General features: G+C 41.1%; 1 protein-coding gene across 13 annotated transcripts in view; it reads left to right on the top strand.

Moving 5' to 3' along the window:
* VEPH1 (ventricular zone expressed PH domain containing 1) overlaps positions 1 to 20913 on the top strand; it is a 232580-nt gene that overhangs the window by 191970 nt on the left and 19697 nt on the right. For all 13 annotated transcript variants that reach the window (XR_009764114.1, XM_061637145.1, XM_061637143.1 and 10 more), the window contains one exon: positions 10705 to 10822. Coding sequence is in view for 12 of the 13 variants with exons in the window: in XM_061637145.1 (XP_061493129.1) it covers positions 10705 to 10822 (118 nt within the window). In the remaining variant the exon portion in view is untranslated. The remainder of the gene's footprint in view (positions 1 to 10704; positions 10823 to 20913) is intronic.

Raw genomic sequence — 20913 nt, 5'->3', positions numbered from 1 at the left:
AATTATTGGTATTTCTTCCTCCAACTTTCACACCTCCTTCATCTTGGTCCAGTCCTGCTTTCCGTATGACAAGTTCTGTGTATAGATTAAGCAAATAGGGTAATAAAATACACCCCTGTCTCACACCTTTTCCGATGAGGAACCAATCGGTTTCTCCATATTCTGTCCTTACAGTAGCCTCTTGTCCAGAGTATAGGTTGCACATCAGGACAATCAGATGCTGTGGCACCCCCATTTCTTTTAAAGCATTCCATAGTTTTTTATGATCTACACAGTCAAAGGCTTTCCTCTAATCTATAAAGCACAGGGTGATTTTCTTCTGAAATTCCTTGGTCCAGTCCGTTATCCAACGTATGTTTGTGATATGATCTCTGGTGCCTCTTCCCTTTCTAAATCCAGCTTGGACGTCTGGCATTTCTCGCTTTATATATGGTAAGAGCCTTTGTTCTAGAATCTTGAGCATTACTTTACTTGCATGGGATATTAAGGCAACAGTGCAATAATTACTGCATTCCCTGGGATCCCCTTTCTTTGGAATTGGGATGTATATTGAACGCTTCCAATCTGTGGGCCATTGTTTAGTTTTCCATATTTCTTGACAAATGTTTGTCAAAATTTGGACAGATTCAGTAGCTCAGTAGCTCAGTAGCCAGAGGCTGTATGCGTCTAAATGCCAGTTGCTGGAAACTACAAGTAGGGAGAGTGGTGTTGCGGTTATGTCCTGGTTGTTGCCCACTGTGAGAACAGGATGCTGGACTAAATGGGCCTTTGGCCTGATCCAGCAGGGCTCTTATGTTTTTATGACCTAAATCATTTGTACCCCATTTGTAGCTTCAGTAGAGGACTGCCACTTTGCAACTGGGAATAGGGAAGACCTTTAATGGAAAACGGAACATGAAAAGGCAAATTTATAAACAGCAAGGAAAAGAGTTTTCCTTTGCAAATGGGGATTTAATAAACCTGGGTGTTTTTGTGTTTTTATTTTAATTTACAACTAGTTCATCCTATCATAATAAAGCATGTCAGCCTCACTATTCTGTTACGTTTCATCAGAGACAACCAGATGTTTTGTATCAGTCAGAGAAATTTAGAATGCCTGGAGGTCTGAACATGGATAAAGAACCTACCCTTTGCTAAGGATTCTTTTAAAAACTTTTTCTAAAAAAAGCTTCATTTTCCCCTAGCCAATGGAAATTGCATTTTTAAACATTTGTCACATCTACTCAGGAGGTAGGGAAGACCTTATCCATCCTGTCTATCAATTCTTTGGCATAGTTCCTTCTGCCTGGATACATGCCAGCTTTTGCTGTAGTTTTCAAAATGCACATGGATGTCTGGAAAAAGGATTTAAAAATATACTATGCTTTATACATAAAGACTGGTGAGGATGCAGTTGCATGGCTTATCAGCTGATGGCCTGGTTTGCACATAGTGCTAAGCTGTGATTTATAAAAATGTGGTTAATTAAACCCTGGCTTGACTTTATGTGCAAACCCTGCCCAACAGCTTAACTATGGTTAGTTTACTGCCAACAAACCATAATCTGAAACCATGGTTTATAAACCTTGCTCTGTTTTAATTATGGCTTGGCATTGCATGTAAACCCAGCACCCGTCCTTAACCATGGTTTGTTTGGCCACCCAACTTCAGATACTCATCAAGCTAGAAACACACGAAGCAAGAGCAACTGGAAAATGAAACAAACTTCAGAGGAACAACTCCAAGGTTTAGAGTTACATGCAGTCCAGGCCTCAGCTTCTATACTGACATGTTCACATGCACCTCTTTTGTGTTGCCAGCTCTGCAATGCAGAAGGAAACTTGCCACCTCAATCAAGTGCACTGTATGCTTATAACCCCAGGAGTGAAAAATGTTCTCTGTCTTCTGTTATTTAATAAGGTATTGACGTGAAATGGCCCTCTAGGTCCCACAGGACAATTCACTGTTTGTAGAATAGTTGTTTTCTTGTTGTGGGAACTGTTCATTATTATTAAAAAAAAAATTCAGGGAAAGAACAGCTTAATAATTGTTCATCAAAACCACATTCTTCTTATTTACTTTTATTATTTACAGTTACGTTTTATATTCCATTTATATCTAAGCATACTAATAAGTGATCCTCTCCTCTCTTCTCCAAGGCTGGATTAAGGCATGATCTCACTGGACTGAGGTGTCCACCAGCAGTTTTTGAGGTTGTTAAATTGTTTTGTTAATATGTTTGTCACCCTGGACTCTTTTGGGAGGAAGGGCAGGATATAAATTCAACAAACAAACGTGTTTGATGTGTGAGACCTCAGAGCAGGGAGCCCACAACAATCTGGTAATCCAGGTCCCACTGTGGTCTTGATCTAACCATGTTCCTCCCCTGCTAGTCTTTAGCCAGGTATGCTACTGCTATGCTGGGGCTCAGTTCAATTCCCTCAGCTGTGCTGATAACCTAAGGTTCTGCTGCATCACACACACAGTGAGCCAAGAGTCTACTGCTGTCTAGAGTCCCAATGTGTAGGCTTGACGGAATTGGGCTGCTGAAATACTGTATGTCAAGCATAGGACGGCTTCCACTGTCGGCACTCAGCAACTATCAGAGGTGTTGCACTGTGCACAGAACAGCAGGGTTGTTAATGTTGTTTTTGTGTAATTGTGCCTTTGTAACCATGGATCATGAAGGCAGAATCATGAAGAAGCTGAGTTCTAGTTTTTGGTAAAGAAAGTTAAAAGAGACAAAAATTGTGTCCCAATGTGTCCTGAATTGGTATCCAGAGCACAGCCTTGTATTGATTTCTTGGATGAGTTTCAGGTGGTACAGCTTGAGGACGTTAACAAAGTGCTTGGACAGGTTCGTGCAACCACTTCTGTACTGGATCCTTGCCTTTCTTGGCTAATAAAAGCTGGCAGGGATGGCACAGCAGGCTGGGCCAGGAAGTGATTAATGCCTCTCTGTAAGAGGGAGTGGTCCCTGGCCGCCTGAAAGAGGAGGTAGTGAGACCACTCCTGAGGAGATCCTCCCTGGACCCAGAAAATTTTAATAATTATAGGCCGGTGGCAAATGTTCCATTCCTGAGCAAGGTCCTTGAACGAGTGGTTGCAGGTCAGCTCCAGACACTCTTGGATGAGACCAATTATCTGGATCCATTTCAGGCCGGTTTCAGGCCTGGTTTTGGCATGGAAACAGCCTTGGCTGTCCTGTATGATGACCTCTGTTGGCAGAGAGATGGGGGAGTGTGACTCTGTTGATTCTCCTTGATCTCTCAGCGGCTTTCGATACCATCGACCATGGTATCCTTCTGGGAAGACTGGCTGAGTTGGGAGTGGGAGGGACTGCATTGCAGTGGTTCCACTCCTACTTGGCAGGTCGCCTCCAGAAGGTGGTGCTTGGGGAACATTGCTTGGCCCTGTGGATTCTCCAGTATGGGGTTCCGCAGGGGTCAGTTCTGTCCCCCATGCTGTTTAACATCTACATGAAACCATTGGGTGCGGTCATCCAGAGTTTTGGAGCGTGTTGCCATCAGTACATTGATGACACGCAGCTCTATTTCTCCTTCTCATCCTCTTCAGGTGAGGCTGTCAATGTGCTGAACCGGTGCCTGGCTGCAACAATGGACTGGATGAGGGCTAATAAACTGAGGCTCAATACAGACAAGACATCTAACCAGATGGTGGATGTCCAACCTGTCCTGGATGGGGTCACACTCCCCCTGAAAGAGCAGGTTTGTAACTTGGGGGTTCTCCTAGAACCATCTCTGTCACTTGAAGCTCAGGTAGCCTTGGTGGCACGGAGTGCCTTCTACCAACTCCGGTTGGTGGCCCAGTGTGATGTGAAGGGCGTCACACCCAGCTACACCCCTATCTGGACAGGGATAACCTGGCTTCAGTTGTCCATGGTCTGGTAACCTCCAAGTTAGATTACTGCAATGCGCTGTACGTGGGGCTGCCTTTGAAGATGGTTTGGAAAATGCAGCTTGTGCAAAAAGCAGTGGCCAGATTGATAACAGGGCCTAGATGGTTCGAACATATAAAACCGATTCTGGCCCGCTTGCATTGGCTGCCCATATGTTTCTGAGCCCGATTCAAGGTGCTGGTTTTGACCTATAAATCCTTACACGGCTTGGGACCACAATACCTGATGGAATGCCTCTCCTGACATGAACCCACCCGTACACTACAATCAACATCAAAGGTCCTTCTCCAGGTGTCTACTTCGAGGGAAGCTTGGAGGATGGGAACAAGGGAGAGCGCCTTCTCATGGTGGCCCCCAAGTTATGAATGATGTTTTTGACAAGGTGCGCCTGGCGCCAACACTGTTATCTTTTCAGCATGAGGTTAAGACTTTCCTCTACTCCCAGGCATTTTTTAACAGCATTTGAATGGCACGTTTTTAACTTGCCTATTAGTTTTTATGGGTTTAAATTTGGTATGGTTTAAATTTGTATACTTGTTTTTAATTGCTGTAAGCTTCGGCTATGAGGCAGTATATAAATGCAATCAATCAAACAAACAAACAATGTCATGGCACTGTAGGAGAGGGTTGTTATTTTCCCCCCTCCCCTCCCCTCCCCTCCCCTCCCCTCCCGGTTGCCATTCCCGATAGAAGTCTCCTTAAACTGTTATAAACTGGTATTAAATGTAGACAGAAAAAGGACAGGTACCAGAGGGGTATGTGCCTTCTCTTCCCTCTGTGAGCTAATCGTCGCTTTGTTAGATGGACATTTCCATTAGAAGGATGGTGTGAGTGAAGGGTTAAGCACCTCAGCCTGAGCACTGCAGCCAAATCCAAATGGAGGCCCATGCTGTTACTTTTTCAATCAAAGAAAATGATGTTTAGAAATCCATTCGCCTCACATTTCCCACATCGTATCTACCTTGGTCCAGAATAATTGTTTGTTGGAAAAAGAATGGTCTGAAGGCGCACAGTTCTACTGATGCTAAGTAGGTCTAGTCCTGTAAGCTAATTAAATGGAGGAATGCCTGGGAACCACATGTAAGTTTCCTTGAGTTCCTTGGAGAAGGTTGGGTATTGGTGTGATTAAGAGGCATCATGGGGAGAGCTGGATCCCCTTCCAGTTGTAAAGCTGTCTGGTTAATCTTGGGCCAGCTGCCATCACTCAGCCTCACCTGACTTGAAGGGAAAAGAAAGGTTCAGCCAATGTTTGGAGGACCATCTATTTCCTAAGATGGCTGTGAGGATAAAATGGAAGAGGGGAGAAATATGCATGCTGCCCTGAGCCCTTTCTTTTTTTGAGGAAGGGGGGGATACAAATGTAATATAACAATAAAATAAAAGATGAGGATGGAATTAGATTGTCACATCAATCATGCATAGCAATAGTTTCTATGATGCATCTGCCTAACAGATTAATCCCCTGTTATTCTTAGGCTGAAATCCTTGAGTGGTATTCAATGCTAGTCCTATTGAAGTTGATAGACATGACTAAGGGATCAATCCTAACTATGGGAAGCAAGCGTAAAGTACCCCAGATCCAAACATGGTTCAAGGAGAGGGGCTACTGCCGGCTGAGCCAGCCCAAGCCTGGACAAGCCTTTAAAATAGAGTTTGTTATGTTTTGGTTTATTTCTATGCCCCCTTTTGGCCAAAATGCCCCCCAAGGTTGCTCACAAAGAATACACACAAATACAAAATACAAGTAAGAAAAGAACAATGCAAGTTACAAAATTTTAAATGTTAACAAAATATTAACATGTTTAAAAAGCAAACAATTAAAGCCAAATACATTCATATTCCTGTTCAAAGACAGTTCCCAGAAAGATGTCAGAAAAGCAGGGGGGGCCAAGGCAGGTAGAAATGCTTGTCGCTTGCTGGTCCCAGCACCGTCTCATCCCTGCAGCAATACCTCTCAGTCAGCAGCTCTTCCTAATAAGGGTCCAGGCAGAGGGGGCGGGGCAAGCAGGTGGAAAAGCTTGCCACTTGACTTACACCACCCAAATTTTTGCCGGTGGAAGTTCCACCAGGTTGCCAGGTCATGTGACTGAGCTGAACAGAGTTAAGATCAAGCTCTAAGTCTCCCCCCCCCGCCTACCATGCCCCCAGAACACCCCTTTTGGTGGGAGTTACGAGCTGGCTTTGGCTGAGCCAGCTGAGGCACAACTGATCCAGGATGAGGGACATATGTCGGGGTATCTCTTAATGAGCCCGGGTTAGGTATTTACACCAACAGTCCCAGCTGAGTCAGGCTCCAATTGGCTGAGCCGGAGATCTGCCAGATCCTAACTCACTCATCCTGGCAGATCTTGGATTTTGATTGCTCCCTAACTTAGGTTCATGGGTCTACACTGACTAGGACTTAGTTGAATACCACACCTGTGCAACATTTACTTGAAAGTATGCCTCATTAGACCCAGTGGAATTTATTCTGAGTAAACCAAATAGGATTGCAGTGTTAGTTACATATAAAAAAAATACTGTTGCTAAATTCTGATGAGGTTTTTTTTCTTCCATTCATGTAAATTTGAAGTTCACACAATCAGCAAGCTTCTCTGACAGAACATACCCTAGTGACTTTAGTAGAAGGGTTTATGATTTGCATAATTGTAACTGACTGCAGAATGTAGCAAAATCAGTTTATGCGGGTCAAGCAGAGGTGGTTTTTTTTAAAAAAAAATAGCTTGCAAAGAATGTTGTGTTATACCCTTCAGTAAGTACATGCCACATAAAATATTTTTATAATGTAGTTCAAATTTTGTAATAAGTAAAATGTTTCCAGATGTATTTATTTCCTCACAGATTTCCGGTCAGTTGCTTCATGGATATTTAACAAAGGACATATACTATGTTACATTTAAAACAAACACAACAACCTTCTTGAAATTCATTGCAAAATCATTTGTATTAGCTTATTGCTGTCGTTTGTCAAAGAAAACGTACTCTGTGTACTTTAAAACGTCAACAAAATCCAGCCAACAATTCCCCCTTTTCTTTACTAAATCTGGACAAAACTGAGCAAGTTTCTTGGGGGAGAGAAAACTGCCTTTGCATTTTGTCATCCTGCAAGCTTAGATCTTGCTCTAAGAAAATTCAACAATTTAATTTAGCTTCATAATAATTTGTTATTCTGGGTTAGTTTTCAGACATATTAAAGGGCACGTTTGTCACTAGATGTCGGATAGCCCAGCGAACAAGATAATGGATGCTCTGCAGTTCACAAATAATATAATGACATCTCTTCACTTTAGGACATCATTGCCACCAAACAGAGAGGCTTTGAGGTCCATTCAGTTCAGAGTCCTGCCTGACACTTGGGGATCTCCAGAGCAGGATTTTGGAGCCTTTTTCAGCTCAAGGGCTGCATTCCCTTGTGGTGGGTGGGGCCAGAGGCAAAAAAGGAGGTGAGGCAATGGATGTAACCTTTACCTTTACATATTATTGTTGTTGTTGTTGTTATTACAATGATGATGATGATGATGATAAATACCTGCCCTTCACCATTATCCTAAGGTTCCAGGATGGGTCACAGCAATTTAAAACACAACATTACAAACAGTTTAAAGCAAATTATAATCAGAAGACTATAGTGGGTCCTAAAATATACATTGCAAGTGTCAAAGGGCAAGGTAAAGAGGTGATCTTCAGTATTCCACGACAACAGTATAGTGAAGGTGCCAGACACACCTCTGTGGAGATGGCATTCCACAGCTTAGGGGCTGCTACAGAGATCCATGCAGGCAAACAAGAGAGATTATACCTTCCTCTTTCAACAAGCCTTTTAGGTTGAGACTTTATCCCAGGTTTATTTTTTAAACCTTTTTTTTAAAAAAAATGTTTTTAACCTTTTTTTTCTTTTTAAAGATGTCTTCAAAGTTTTTTTAAAAAGTTTTTTTAAGAAGTTTTGTTTTCATGTATTTTAAAGCCTGTTTTTATGATGTTTTAAAGTGTTTTTAGTGCTTTTGTTTGCCCCCCTGGGCCCCTGCTGGGAGGAAGGGTGGGCTATAAATCAAATAATAAATGAATTAATAAATATCACACTTCAGCATACTTGAGGAGGGATGGAGCAGGGCCAGTGAAGGAGGTGGCCGGGGGGGGGGGGCTGGGAAGAGTCCTGAGGGCTGAATAGGGAGGCCTACAGAGCTACATTTGGCCCTCAAGCCTGAGGTTCCCCTCCACTGCTGCAGAGCTTCCTCTGTATTGCTGAAATTGTCTTTAAAGGGAAGTTGTCTTTAAAGGGAAATAATTAAGAGCTAACATGAACACAGGTTTACCACACTTTAACCTCATGTGTGTGTGTGTTATGTGCCTTCAAGTTGATCACAACTTATGGTGACCCTATGAATCAGCAACCTTCAATAGCATCTGTTATAAACCACCCTATTCAGATCTTGTAAATTCAGGTCTGTGGCTTACTTTATGGAATCAATCCATCTCTTGTTTGGCCTTCCTCTTTTTCTACTCCCTTTTGTTTTTCCCAGCATTATTGTCTTCTCTAGTGAATCATGGCTTCTCATTATGTGTCCAAAGTATAATAACCTCAGTTTCATCAGTTTAGCTTCTAGTGATAGTTCTGGTTTAATTTGTTCTAACACCCAATTATTTGTCTTTTTCGTAGTCTGTGGTCTCCACAAATCTCTCCTCCAACACCAGATTTCAAATGAGTTGATTTTTCTCTTTTCCGCTTTTTTCACTGTTCAACTTTTTTCACACATCCATACATAGAGATAGGGAATACCATGGTATGAATGATCCCGACTTTGGTGTCCAGTGATACATCTTTGCATTTGAGGATCTTTTCTAGTTCTCTCATAGCTGTCCTCCCCAGTCCTAGCCTTCTTCTGATTTCTTAACTATTATGTCCATTTTGGTTAATGACTGTGCCAAGGTCATCAGAAAGCTGATGTCAGACCCTTCTCCTGCTCTGTCCTGTTCGTGAAAGGAATCTTACTTGGCTGCTGTGACTGATTCCTATGCTGTTCCCAACATTGTTTGGTATTGTTGCACAAACTGAATCCCCATGTTAAGGCATTAGTTGAAGATCTCTACTGTGGGCTGGAGTCCCCACAGCTAAATGTAAAATACATCCTTTTTAACAAGAAAAACAAGCTTTATACACCGTTTAATAATGATATAAAACCGTCTAAGCAGTTTACAAAAAATAAGATACTCATTAAAAAATACCAGTAAAGTCAACAGACTAAAAATCGGAAGACATAATAAAATTATCAAAATATAGATAAAACCAACAGTTTTTTAAAACAACTGAGTTGTACTATACAGCGGCATCACTATCGGGAGTGCGGGGGGGTGCGGACCTCCGGTGCGTGCCCTCCCAGGGGCATGATGGGGCACACAGCCGGAGAAGGCCTGGGAATGCCGGTGCGCCTCCCTCGCCCCGCTGACACTGCTCCCGGTCTCGCCCGCCCGCCCTCTCCGAGGAGGAGTTGGAGCAGCCTTGCCGGGCACTGGCGCAGGGTGGCTCTGGGTGTCACCCCCATCATGGTGACACCTGGGTGCGGGCCGCATCCTTCGCACCCCGGTGGTGACGCCCCTGGTACAATAAGCGCTTAAAAATCGATGGTGAAGTTTTGTAACCCTTTGTGTAGAATCTAAAATATGGGGGGGTCAGCCAACAAGGTGCCCACAGGTGCACATGCACATGCACCCACAGATGCCTCCCCTATTGCCCACAGGGTATGCCCCCCACTCCTCCCCTGCTGAAATCAGGCATGTAAGAAGAATACTATTGTAGACTTGCTTGCAGTGTATGTTTGGTTGTGGGGATGTGGAGCCCATGACAGTTCCTCTGGTTTGCAAATATGCCCATGGGTCAAGAAAAGCTGGTGACCCCTTTGCCCACTAACATTTATTCCTATCCATATATTGTGAATATCTCATAACAGAGCAAAAAGACTGACAAACTCATTTTTGTTATGCTCAGGCAGAGAGGAGCCATGGATAAATCCAGCATGCAGATATTTTACATGTACTTGTTTTAAAAATTCAATGTGTGAAGCAGATGGGAACTAGTGTAATATCTGAATAGAGGGTATTGAATCTGAGAGGCCTTAACTGATGTATGTATGAGTTGAATGTGCAACATTACTTCTACTGCGCCCCCCAAAAAACCTTTCTAAAATAGCAATATTAATTACCTGTCTGATACAGCAGTTGTAAAGCTGAATAAGTTATCAGTTACCAAAACATTGCACAGTGAAAATGCTGCAGAAATTATGAAGAATATCAAGTGATCATGAGTTCCAGAGTTCTTTGTGGAGCTATAGCTCAATGGTACAACCCCAGGTTCAATCCTTCACATCTCTAGCATGCAGCCTCTACATGTCTACTTAGAAGTAAGCCCCATTGAGATCAGTGTGATTTACTCCCAGCTAAGTGTGTATAGAATTAAAACTACTAGCAGCCCAGGGAAAGATTTCTGCTTGAGACTGCAGAGAACTGCTATAAGGCAGGAAAAGATCTAGGTCTGCAGCACTTTGCATAAGACAGCTTTATTTATTTATTACATTAATCAAACACCAAAAGGTTGAATGGAGTAGTTACAAAACAGCATACAGAATAATTTCTATATTACACCAGACTGAGAGCTTGAATCCATGGTTTATAAACTCGTAGTTTCAGTTTCCACTGCTAAAAGTACTTAACTGTATCACTTTTTATTTTATGCAGGCAATAAATTGCATATCAGTCAAGTCTGTTTCTAATGGGCTTGGATTCCCTCCCCCTTTTTTTTGTTACTTCCCTAGGATCTGGACCATGTACAGATACATCTGGAAGAAGTGAGGTTCTTTGATTTATTTGGTTACAGCGAGGAAGCAGAGGCTTGGCAGTGTTTCATGTGTAATAACCCAGAAAAGGCAACAGGTAACAGAGTTTTTCCTGTAGTACTGAGATATACAAGTAATATAATGTTCAGTATCTGACAGTGGTGAAGGCTGCTCTATGCTGAATTACGCAACCAACCCATTAAGTGTCTGTAATGAATGTATATAAACTGATATTCTCTTAAGGTTGCAATCCTAAACACCATTTACCAAGAGAAGGTCTCCAAGTGAAGTCAAGAGGACTTTCTTCCAAGGACAGCTGCTTAGGATTTGTGCTGAATCTGGCATTTCACCTAAATGTTGGGTGGAAATTCACCAAAGCAGGAAGCTAGTTCTTAATTCCAAGGCCAAACCATAAATCTATTTGCCATTTCACCAAGGTGCTAGTGAACTTTCATAGGGGAAATTGTGGTTCCGAAAAACCCAACATAGATATAGCCTTGGGCCTAGAATAAGGTCTAAAGGCACTTGCAACATCCTTCTGAAGCTAAGCAGATTTGGACCTGGTCAAAGCCTGGCTAGGAGACCACCTGAATATGCTTCCTTAATCTCTCAGGCAGAAAGGTAGGATATAAGCAAATAAAATAAAATATTTTATATCTCGATAAAGTCAGACAATAATAGAAAGTTGGTATACTGTGCTTGGAACACTTGGCCAAAAGTACACTTGGCCAGATTTGGTCAACAAAAAATTCCTCATAAATTTTGTTGGTTAAATATTCATTGGATATTTGTTGACTGTTCAAAGTATTACCATGTTACCTCCCAGACCCTTATCTAGTGGATGCACAGTAGGGATGTGCTCAAATTTTGCAAAATTCAAATTTGACACTGGATTTCCTATTTATTCACTTTTAATATTACAGAGTTGACAGCTTGTCATGTGCAACACTTGCAAAAAACTCAGTGAAACTCAAATTTTTTAGATAAAATTTTGCACTGATGAAAAATTCAAATGTTGAATTTAAAATTTCAGACTCAAAATTTGGCAGAAGAAAAAGAACACTGGGGCCATTCCACAACCATAAAATGCTTTCATAGTCGAGATTTGGTAGATTTGGTTGGGTTTCTTGTTATTATCCTTCAGACAAAAAATTGAAATGTTTTTACTTCAGTAGGCTTTTAATGTCTATTAGTAGCTTTTTAAAAAGCATATTATTTATATATATATATATATATATTGTATTGTTTTCTTATCTTCTTATTTCTTTATGTTATTTTGCTATTTATATTGGGTTGGATCTAGACTTCATTATGTTTAGCATAGACCCACCGCAATCCAAAGCATCTTAAGTTAGTCATGACCTGCATCTGAGAGTGCCCGTAATGCAGTGCCTGATGTCAACGTCACATAGGGCATTGGATTTTGGGATAATCTAAGTTGGTGGATGGCTGCTGTGGATTGGAGCCATGCACCCAGATCAGCATCCATTTATGTGAAATTTCACTTCAGGAATTGAGAGAAGTATATGCATTTGAATTCTTAAATTAAGAAGTACTGGACTAAATAAATTGAGGTTTTAACTAGTGCACATATGCAAGTCCCAGTTTTGTGTGTCCATTTAAAAGTATTTTTTAAGATAATGAAATCATATCTAGTACAGCAAATATAATATTTTTATATGTAATTTTGGAAGCCTGTTGGTAGGCTTCCCATTGGTAAATGATGAGCCCTATTAAGGACTTTTTGCTTTGTTACTGATTTCTGCTTCTTCTGGGTGTGGCTCAGTTAAATGGACTTACACCAGTTATACTTTTGGGCCAGCATGTTTGTTTGGACAGATGGAAATATGAGAAGAAAAACAGATGCCAATTAAAATGAGTTGCCATCTGAAGATGTGAAGCCATTCAAATCATATAGCAGGATGGAAACAGCTGGCAATTAGGAAGTTTGGACAACTTTCTAATGCTGACTGTTGGCTATTACACAGAGTTGAAGACTTTCTAAATTTTCATTAACATCATCAGAGAGTTTTGCATGTGTGTGAAGTCCTTTTCATTGTATGTTACCCAACTCCGTTTTCTACAAGTCAGAATTAATTCTCTGCATTTTTCAAAGAATACTGGATTCATTTTATTCAGCAGCACATCTGTTAAAGAGTATGATCTAGACAGTCATTGCTTGATTAAGCAGTTTTTCCATGCAATCCCCAGACAAAATAAATTAAGCCTGAAATCCTAAGCACATCTACTTGGAAGTATGTCCCAGTGAAACTAATAGGACTTTCTGCCAAGTAACTAATTGGGTGTTTGAAAGGTTTACCCACCCAATCCTAAGAGTTTAAATTACAATAATTTAAAACGAGGACATCTAAAATACCAATTAAAATCTAAATACAAAATATTAAAACCCAGCTTACAGAGCAATCCAACAAGGGGAGCCGGTGCAAGAGGAGCTAGTGGGAAGGTCTGCACCATCCAGTTGCCATTCGGAAGGCTCTGGGCTGGTTGAATGCCAGCTCAGCCAGGAGCTGCACATAGGGACCAGAAAGTTAAAGCCAGCTCTCACAAATACCCCTACCAGGGAGTAAGCCCTCTGCATTGACTTCCATTGCAATTATTTTCTTAGACCAACCTTTTTCCCAGCATAACTTTTGCCTGGATCAGGACCTGCAGGAGCACTCCAAACATGAGTTGGATGTGGTCTAACTCCCCCCTTGGCTCCTCCTCTGACATGTCTCGAGAATGCCCCCTTTTTGGGGCCTTCTGTGGCTCCTCTTCCACTGAGCTGGGCATCCCAGAAGAACCCTGACTAAGCCAGCTGGGTCCCAGCTCCGCCACAGCAGATCCAGGATTAGAGGCTTCTGCTGGCGTAGCCTGGTGTAGCCCAGGGGGTCCACCGTATCTAGCTCCCCTCAGCCTGGCATAAATAAGAATTGGAATGCGCCCTTAGTTTCAGCCACCAAAATTCATCCCAAATAAAATAACATTCCCGTTCTGGGGGGGGGACTCATTGTTGTGAGGCAACCCACCAAGAACTCCTCTTCAGGTGTTTGCATAATGCAAACTGGTGAACGGATAAAATATTCAAGAAAATGACCAAGATTGAACAAATAATTAAACAAAGGGCATTTGGTGCTCTTATGCAACATACCAACTTCCCCCTAAAATCAGATTTTGTGCAATAAGGAAAGTGATGCACAAATGCCTTGGATAGTGTGGGACAACAACTGCTTGATGCAATTTTGTATAACCTCCCCACAAACAAATCAGTAAGAATGCTAAATAAATAGCTGATGTCTAACCTCTCTGCAAACATTATGGAAATAAGTCAGGATGGATGCTCAATAAACAGTTCATCTGTAAGGCTGCATACAGCCATATATTTAAAGAACATGGATTCCCCCAAAGCACCCTGGGAACTGTAGTTTGTTCAGGTTGCTGGGAATTGCAGCTCTGTGAGGAGTAAACTACAGCTTCCAGAATTTTGGGGAGAAGTGCTTTAAATATGTGGTGTGTATGTAGCCTAAGTGATCACTGCCTATTAGATCTATCAAGCTCAATCCAAATATATGTAAAACTGAATTTTAAGGCAAATCTCTTTTAAATCCTATTGTTGTAGAAGTTGAGGGCCAGGAGAATGTAGAAACTGTGGCTGAGTCAAAATGGCTTCCCTCATTTTGTGCTAAGTTTTGCCAGTGTCAAAAAGCACATTTCATTTTCTGTTACTCTTCTTCTCAGCATCTTCTGTTGTTCTTTTCAGTATGTTCTTTGCCTTCACAGCCTATGTCAGGGAAGGGTTAATGTGTGACCCTCCAGATGTTTTTGGACTCCCATCAGTTCCAGCCAGCATCCAGCAGCCCAAGTATGATAGAATTTGGATTACAGCAACATACAGAGAGTCACAAATTGCCCATTCCTGGACTATGGCTTAAATTTGCTCACATTATTAGCTGTGGTGACCATTGTGATTTTGTCACCGATGTTGCTACACTGCCCAATATGCCCCAAATTTCCTCACAAACATTTGTAAATAAAATGAAAGAGATTAAACAGATGTGTCAGGTGTGGGCAAAGAAAAATGGGATTGGAATTGAAGACTTGTAGCTACACCAGGCAACAACAAAACAAATGAAAAGCTCAGTTTGGTGGATATTTTTCCAGTAATCTCTTTGGCTACAACAAATATGCTCCTTTCAAAGCAAATATTGAAATCAGAAAATATTGCTGCTGCACTAATATTAACGCTTGGAGAAGTAACAAATTTCTTTGATTAATTTATTTGGTTATATATGAAACTGCAGCTGAATCAGTGAGAAATCTAAAGGTCATTTAAAAACCTGCTTCATAATTGTTGAGTAGACTCCTAACATATTAGATTTCCTAAACGGAACACTATGTCTGCTTTTGATACTTCTTAGGAAAAATTGTTCAACTAAAAAGACATAAAGTGTCTGTTTAAAAGGCTTGAATGTATGGTTTTGCCAATTCCTGTCTCTCTTAGTTATTATTTAAAAGTAGACACTTTCAAGGATATATAGGGCCAAACACTCCAGTATGGAACATATTGAATCAAAATGTTTGACATTAGAAACCTTACTATATTGGGGGCTTTCTTTTCTCATTTCCTGCTGTCATAGCAAAAAATGAAACGGGTTTATTTTTTGAGTACTCATCTGCCAGATGGGGAGCAGATTATTTTACAGTCAGCTGGCTGCTCACCCTGGAAATACATGTTTGAGACTACTGATATCCATTAGACCCTTCGTCTTCGGCTGATGGGCCATGACCCGCTCTTATTTTGGGTCACACCCAGTGATGTTGTTTGTTTAAGCTTTCTTAAAAGGAGAAAAATGAAGAAAGCGAAAGGAAAGAGTAGAAGAAAAGGAATACAGACAGAGGAGAGATTGTCATGCATACATAACAATAAAAAAAGGTTTGATCCTGTGTTACAAATTGGGATTGAATATGGGTCCTGAGTCTGAAAAGGCTGAGGATTTCTGCAATAAAATCAGATCAGAAATAGTTAAATACACAATTGTTCAAAAGCCCTTAATCCAAACCTGATCAAGACGTTGGTGATATGATATATTATTTATTTATTTAACTTGCATATTTGTCTAAAGCCCTAACATTGAAATCTCTCTGAGCGAGTAATAATAAAATCATAAAACAGGAAAATCTCAGTTTTAAAAAGCATGTATTACAGAAAAAAATACAATGTAAATAATATATCAGCCATATCAGATAACAGCAGCATTCATGCCCAAAGGCCTAAACGACAGCCAGGTTTTCACCTGAAGTCTGAATGCCATCAGTTGGGTGCCAACAACCAAATTTCAAGGGGAAGAGCCTTCTAGAGCCAAGGTGCTACCATGGAAAAGACCCACTCACATGCAAGCACTACGGATGCAGTTCTCAGTGGTAGAACATTAAGGAGGTTCTCACTGAATATCTCAACTAGGGAGGGGGAGGGGGAGAAATTTGATTTAGGTTTCTTTAAAGCTAAATCTATCAAATTCACACTTTCCAAAACAACATGCAAAGTGAAAAACAGCTATCCTTTGAAATTTGCACATCCAAATTTTGTTATGCAGTTCACCAACCAGTGTTTACAAAAACACATATATTAGGGGAAAGTGTGAATATACTGGTGAAAATAAATGAATGAATATACTGGCGAAAACAATGCACAAAAATGAACATTAAAAAAATGTGTGTATTAGTCAAAACTACATATAAAATATGTTTATCAGGAGAAATTCACACTAAAATGCGGATGAATTTTCATGAGGATTTTTTTAAAAATAGCAAATTGCTGCAAAATGTGGAGAACTGAATTTAAGATTGGAAAAACAAGAAACTGAGAGAAATTGACAGATCCATCCCTAATCTCAACTCATGGGCAGACACATACAGAGAGAGGAGCTCCCTCATGTATTCAGGTCCTAATGCAGAGCTTTATGTGTCATTTGTCAACCCTTGAATTCAGACCAGTCACCAGAAACAAATTGCAATAAGGCCAGATCCTTTTGTGATAAGGAAAGTGATGGGGAAATGCACTGGGAAGTATGGGATAGCATTTGCTTGATGCAACATCATATAACCTTCCCACAAACAAATTGGAATGAGTGCTCAGTAAATAGTTGACATCTAATCTCTCCACAAATTTTGGGCATACGAATCATAATGAATGCTCAGGAAACAGGTTGTCTGGAAGCAACCTGGGTCTCATCCATTTGATTTGTGTAGTGTGACCAACAAATGACTCACAGAACAGCTTCCTTTTGCATTCTACTTCTTTGAAGAGCAGCCCCCACATATGTCTACCATGGAATCATAGCATAGCCTGCCGAGGACTTCCTCTCATTAATGCTAGTTTCACCTTCCAGTAAATCCATTGATGCCATCCTAATTTGCATCAACTCATAAGAGAAGAATTTGGTTTAATGAAACTGTAGAGCTGGAGGCTTTATGGGAACAGCATCCGGATTTACAGGACTGGTTTGAAAAATGTTTCTGGACATTCTGCATCCTTGACCAGAATTTCAGCTGGCAAAGTTGGAAATTCCATACTCCTTTCTCAATGTCCATTGTATTTTTGAGAGGGTGGAAAGCAGAGCTTGGAAAAGTTACTTTTTTGAACTACAACTCCCATCAGCCCCAGCCAGCATGGCCATAGGATTGGCCTGATGGGAGTTGTAGTTTTAAAAAAGTAACTTTTCCAAGCTCTGGACTGGAAAGTTTATCCCATTGTATCTAGATGGGTACTCCCTGTATTTAGTGTTTTTCTTTGCCTTACAGATACTAAGTTTTCATGCAACTCATGATATAATGCTATTGTGGCAGGATCAATCTTGGACATAAAGTTCCCTTTCTTTGTTAGCCATTTTACAATGAATAATTGGTTTAGATTATATGAATATCCCTGTACAAGTCCCAAAATGTCCAGTATCTAGCAGTTTGTGCCAGAATTCAAGAGAGCATGAATATCCCTACCCCTTTGTCACTGTGGTGGTTTTGTAATTAGGGACTGAGTAGTTCCAGTAAGAGTCACTGCCAAGGTTTATTCTACATTTTCCCCCTACTGTACAAGCAGCCAGCACACCATCTGCCCCCAAACTAGTCAAGGAATTAGTCCTGCAATATACTATTAATTAGGGTTGGGATTCACTTCTAGTTGCCAGTCCTGTCCAATTCCACCAGACTGACAGCCAGCTCTACCCTGTGTCTGATCATTTCCGCAAGCTTCTTTATTTGTTTGATTCAATACCCCACCCCCACCTCCCCGCAAGGGTGGAAGAACAACATTTTTGCAGTTCTAATCACACACAGCCTGTGTCTGAGCTGCATCATTGTCCCATTGCTTCTCTTGGTCTGGCCTATCGCCACTATCTCACTTGCTGCACAGGCTGCTCCCTCCATGCTCCCCAGGCAGTCCCAGTGGTGCCCCGCTCCTATCTTCCACTGCAACCCACTTACAGCCTCCACCCAGGCCATGCCAAAATGCAGACTTGGCCAGCCCTCTCCCAACCCCAGCAGTGTTGGAGCTGGAGTCCGCAACATCTGGAGGGCCATAGTTTCCCATTTCTACTTTAGATTAATGTAGTCCCCATTGATGTTAATAAGATTGTATCAATGTATGTGATGATTTAATTGCCTTTCTGAAGGTTCCTAAAGATGCCAAAGAGCATTCCATAGAAGACCTTATCTGGGCGGTATTGTAATGTCTGACCCCTGGAACACCAGAATGAAATTCTCAATGTCTGTTTGATTAAGAAGAAAAATCAGGAGGGGCAGGGGGCCTTGGTGTGTGCTGTGGCATTGGGAACCAGCTGTAAGTAGTATAATTTTTTTAAAAAAATCAGCTCAGTGACAGTCCTAATCATGCTGGCCCAGGTCATTTTGCTGTCTGAAGTGAAGCCCAACCTGGTATCCTCCCCCATACACATTAAAAAGTCTTGCTACATAATTTAGACACCAGTTCCTGTTTTCCTGCCTGCTGCATGATGGGGCCTTCCCTGAATTCCATGGCCACATAAAGGCTAAGAGTGCACTGTGAGCTGTAAGCAATATAAAACAGGACATCCTGCCACTTTATTGTCACTTTATTCCACTGCATTATAAATCTAATTCTTGAAGATAAAGGAACTGGGGGGACGGGGAGGGGGGAATTGTGTTCATTTTTCAGTTTTAGCCAACATTTTTCACATTGTTGAGGGATTCTCAGAGAAATATTGTGAGAAACGTTTATTGCCCAGTTAGACAAATATTTAAACATTTACTCTCTTGAATCCTTTCTACATTAACATGAGCTTTGTGAACATCTGTGTTGAAATTTCAACATGCTGTAGGTACAAATAGCAGAGTTATTGGCAGAAGGTAAACGGTGATCTACTGATAGATTTCTGGGTGGTATGCAGTAGGCCAACAAGAATTTCTTATTTCCAGTTCCTTAGTAACAACAGAAAGGGTGCAGTTCTGTGAACACTTAGGGGTGACATTAACAGCGCTATCCTATACATATCTACCCAAAGATGAGTCCCATTGAGTTCAAAGCATCTTCCTCCTAGGTAAGTAGGTGTAGGATTGCAGTCAATGCAACAAAATCCAGAAGTGGAGTGCTAATTAGGACATTGCTTATGCAAGCCATTTGTGTGTACCTGTACAATTCTCACAAAAATGGGTTCTCCTGGGTACACTCTAATGAGAAATGCTGTTAATTGATGCAGGATGTTCTAAACAAATGGCCAGAAACCTCAAGCTCCCTTCTCACTCTTATACCCTTAATTTAGAGGGCCACATATAGAGGTGAGCCTTGCATTCAATGTTTCTCTTCTTGTTGATGATCTTCTTCTTCTTCTTCCATAAGAATATAACATAAGAAGAGCTTGCTAGATCAGGTCTGTGCCCCACTTAGTCCAGCATCCTATTCACACAGTGGCCAACTACATGCCTATAGGAAGCCTGCAAGCAGGAACAGAATGCAAGAACGCTCTCCCCTCCTGCGGTTTCCAGCAACTGATATTTGGAAGCATACTGCCTCCTACAATGGAGGTACAACATATCCATCATGGCTAGTAGCCACTGATAGCCTTATCCTCCATGAATTTCTCTATTCCTCTTGTAAAGCAATCCAAGTTGGTGGCCATCACTGCCTCTTATGGGAGAAAATTTCAGTTTAACTATGCGCTCCATGAAGAAGTCTTTTCTTTTGTCTGTCTTGAATCTTCCAGCATTCAGCTTCATTGAATGCCCATGAGTTCTAGTGTTATGAGAGAGGGACAAAAACTTTTATTTATCCTCTTTCTCCATGCCATGCATAATTTTATACTCTTCTATCATGTTGCCTCTGACTCACCGTTTGTCTAAACTAAAAAGCCCCAAATGCTGCAACCCTTCCTGATAGGGCACTCGCTCCATCCCCTTGATCATTCTGCTGCTCTTTCCTGAACCTTTTCCAACTCTACAATATCCTTTTTGAGGTGACCAGAACTGTACACAATATTCCAAATGTGGCTGTACCATAGATTTATACAATAGCATTATGATACTAGCAATTTTATTTTCAATACCTTTCCTAATGATCCCGAGCATGGAATTTGCCTTTTTCACAGCTGCTGCACACTGGGTCAGCATCTTCATTGAGCTATCCATTATGATCCCAAGATCTCATTCCTGGTCTGTCACCGCCAGTTCAGACCCCATAAGCGTATATATGAATTTAATATTTTTTGCTCCAATATGCATAACTTTACACTTGTTTACACTGAATTGCATGTGTCATTATTTGATTTATATCCCGCTCTTCCTCCCAGTAGGAACCCAGGGCGGCAAACAAAAGCACTAAAAACACTTTTGTTGATGTTGTTATGTGCCTCCAAGTCAACTATGACTTATGGCTTTAAAATATCATAAAAACAGACTTTAAGATATATTAAAACAAAACAACTTTAAAAACATTTTTAAAAGCTTAAAAAACATGTTTTTAAAAGAAGAACAAGAAAAGTTTTAAAAACATATTAAAAAGCAATTCCAACACAGACGCAGACTGGGATGAGGTCTCAACTTAAAAGGCTTGTTGAAAGAGGAAGGTCTTCAGTAGGCACCGAAAAGATAACAGAGATGGCACCTGTCTAATATTTAAGGGAAGATAATTCTACAGGGTAGGTGCCACTACGCTAAAGGTCA

The sequence above is a fragment of the Rhineura floridana genome, chromosome 7 (assembly GCF_030035675.1).
Source record: "Rhineura floridana isolate rRhiFlo1 chromosome 7, rRhiFlo1.hap2, whole genome shotgun sequence".
NCBI classification, from domain to species: Eukaryota; Metazoa; Chordata; class Lepidosauria; order Squamata; family Rhineuridae; genus Rhineura; species Rhineura floridana.
This window is presented reverse-complemented; position numbering and strand designations above follow the sequence as displayed.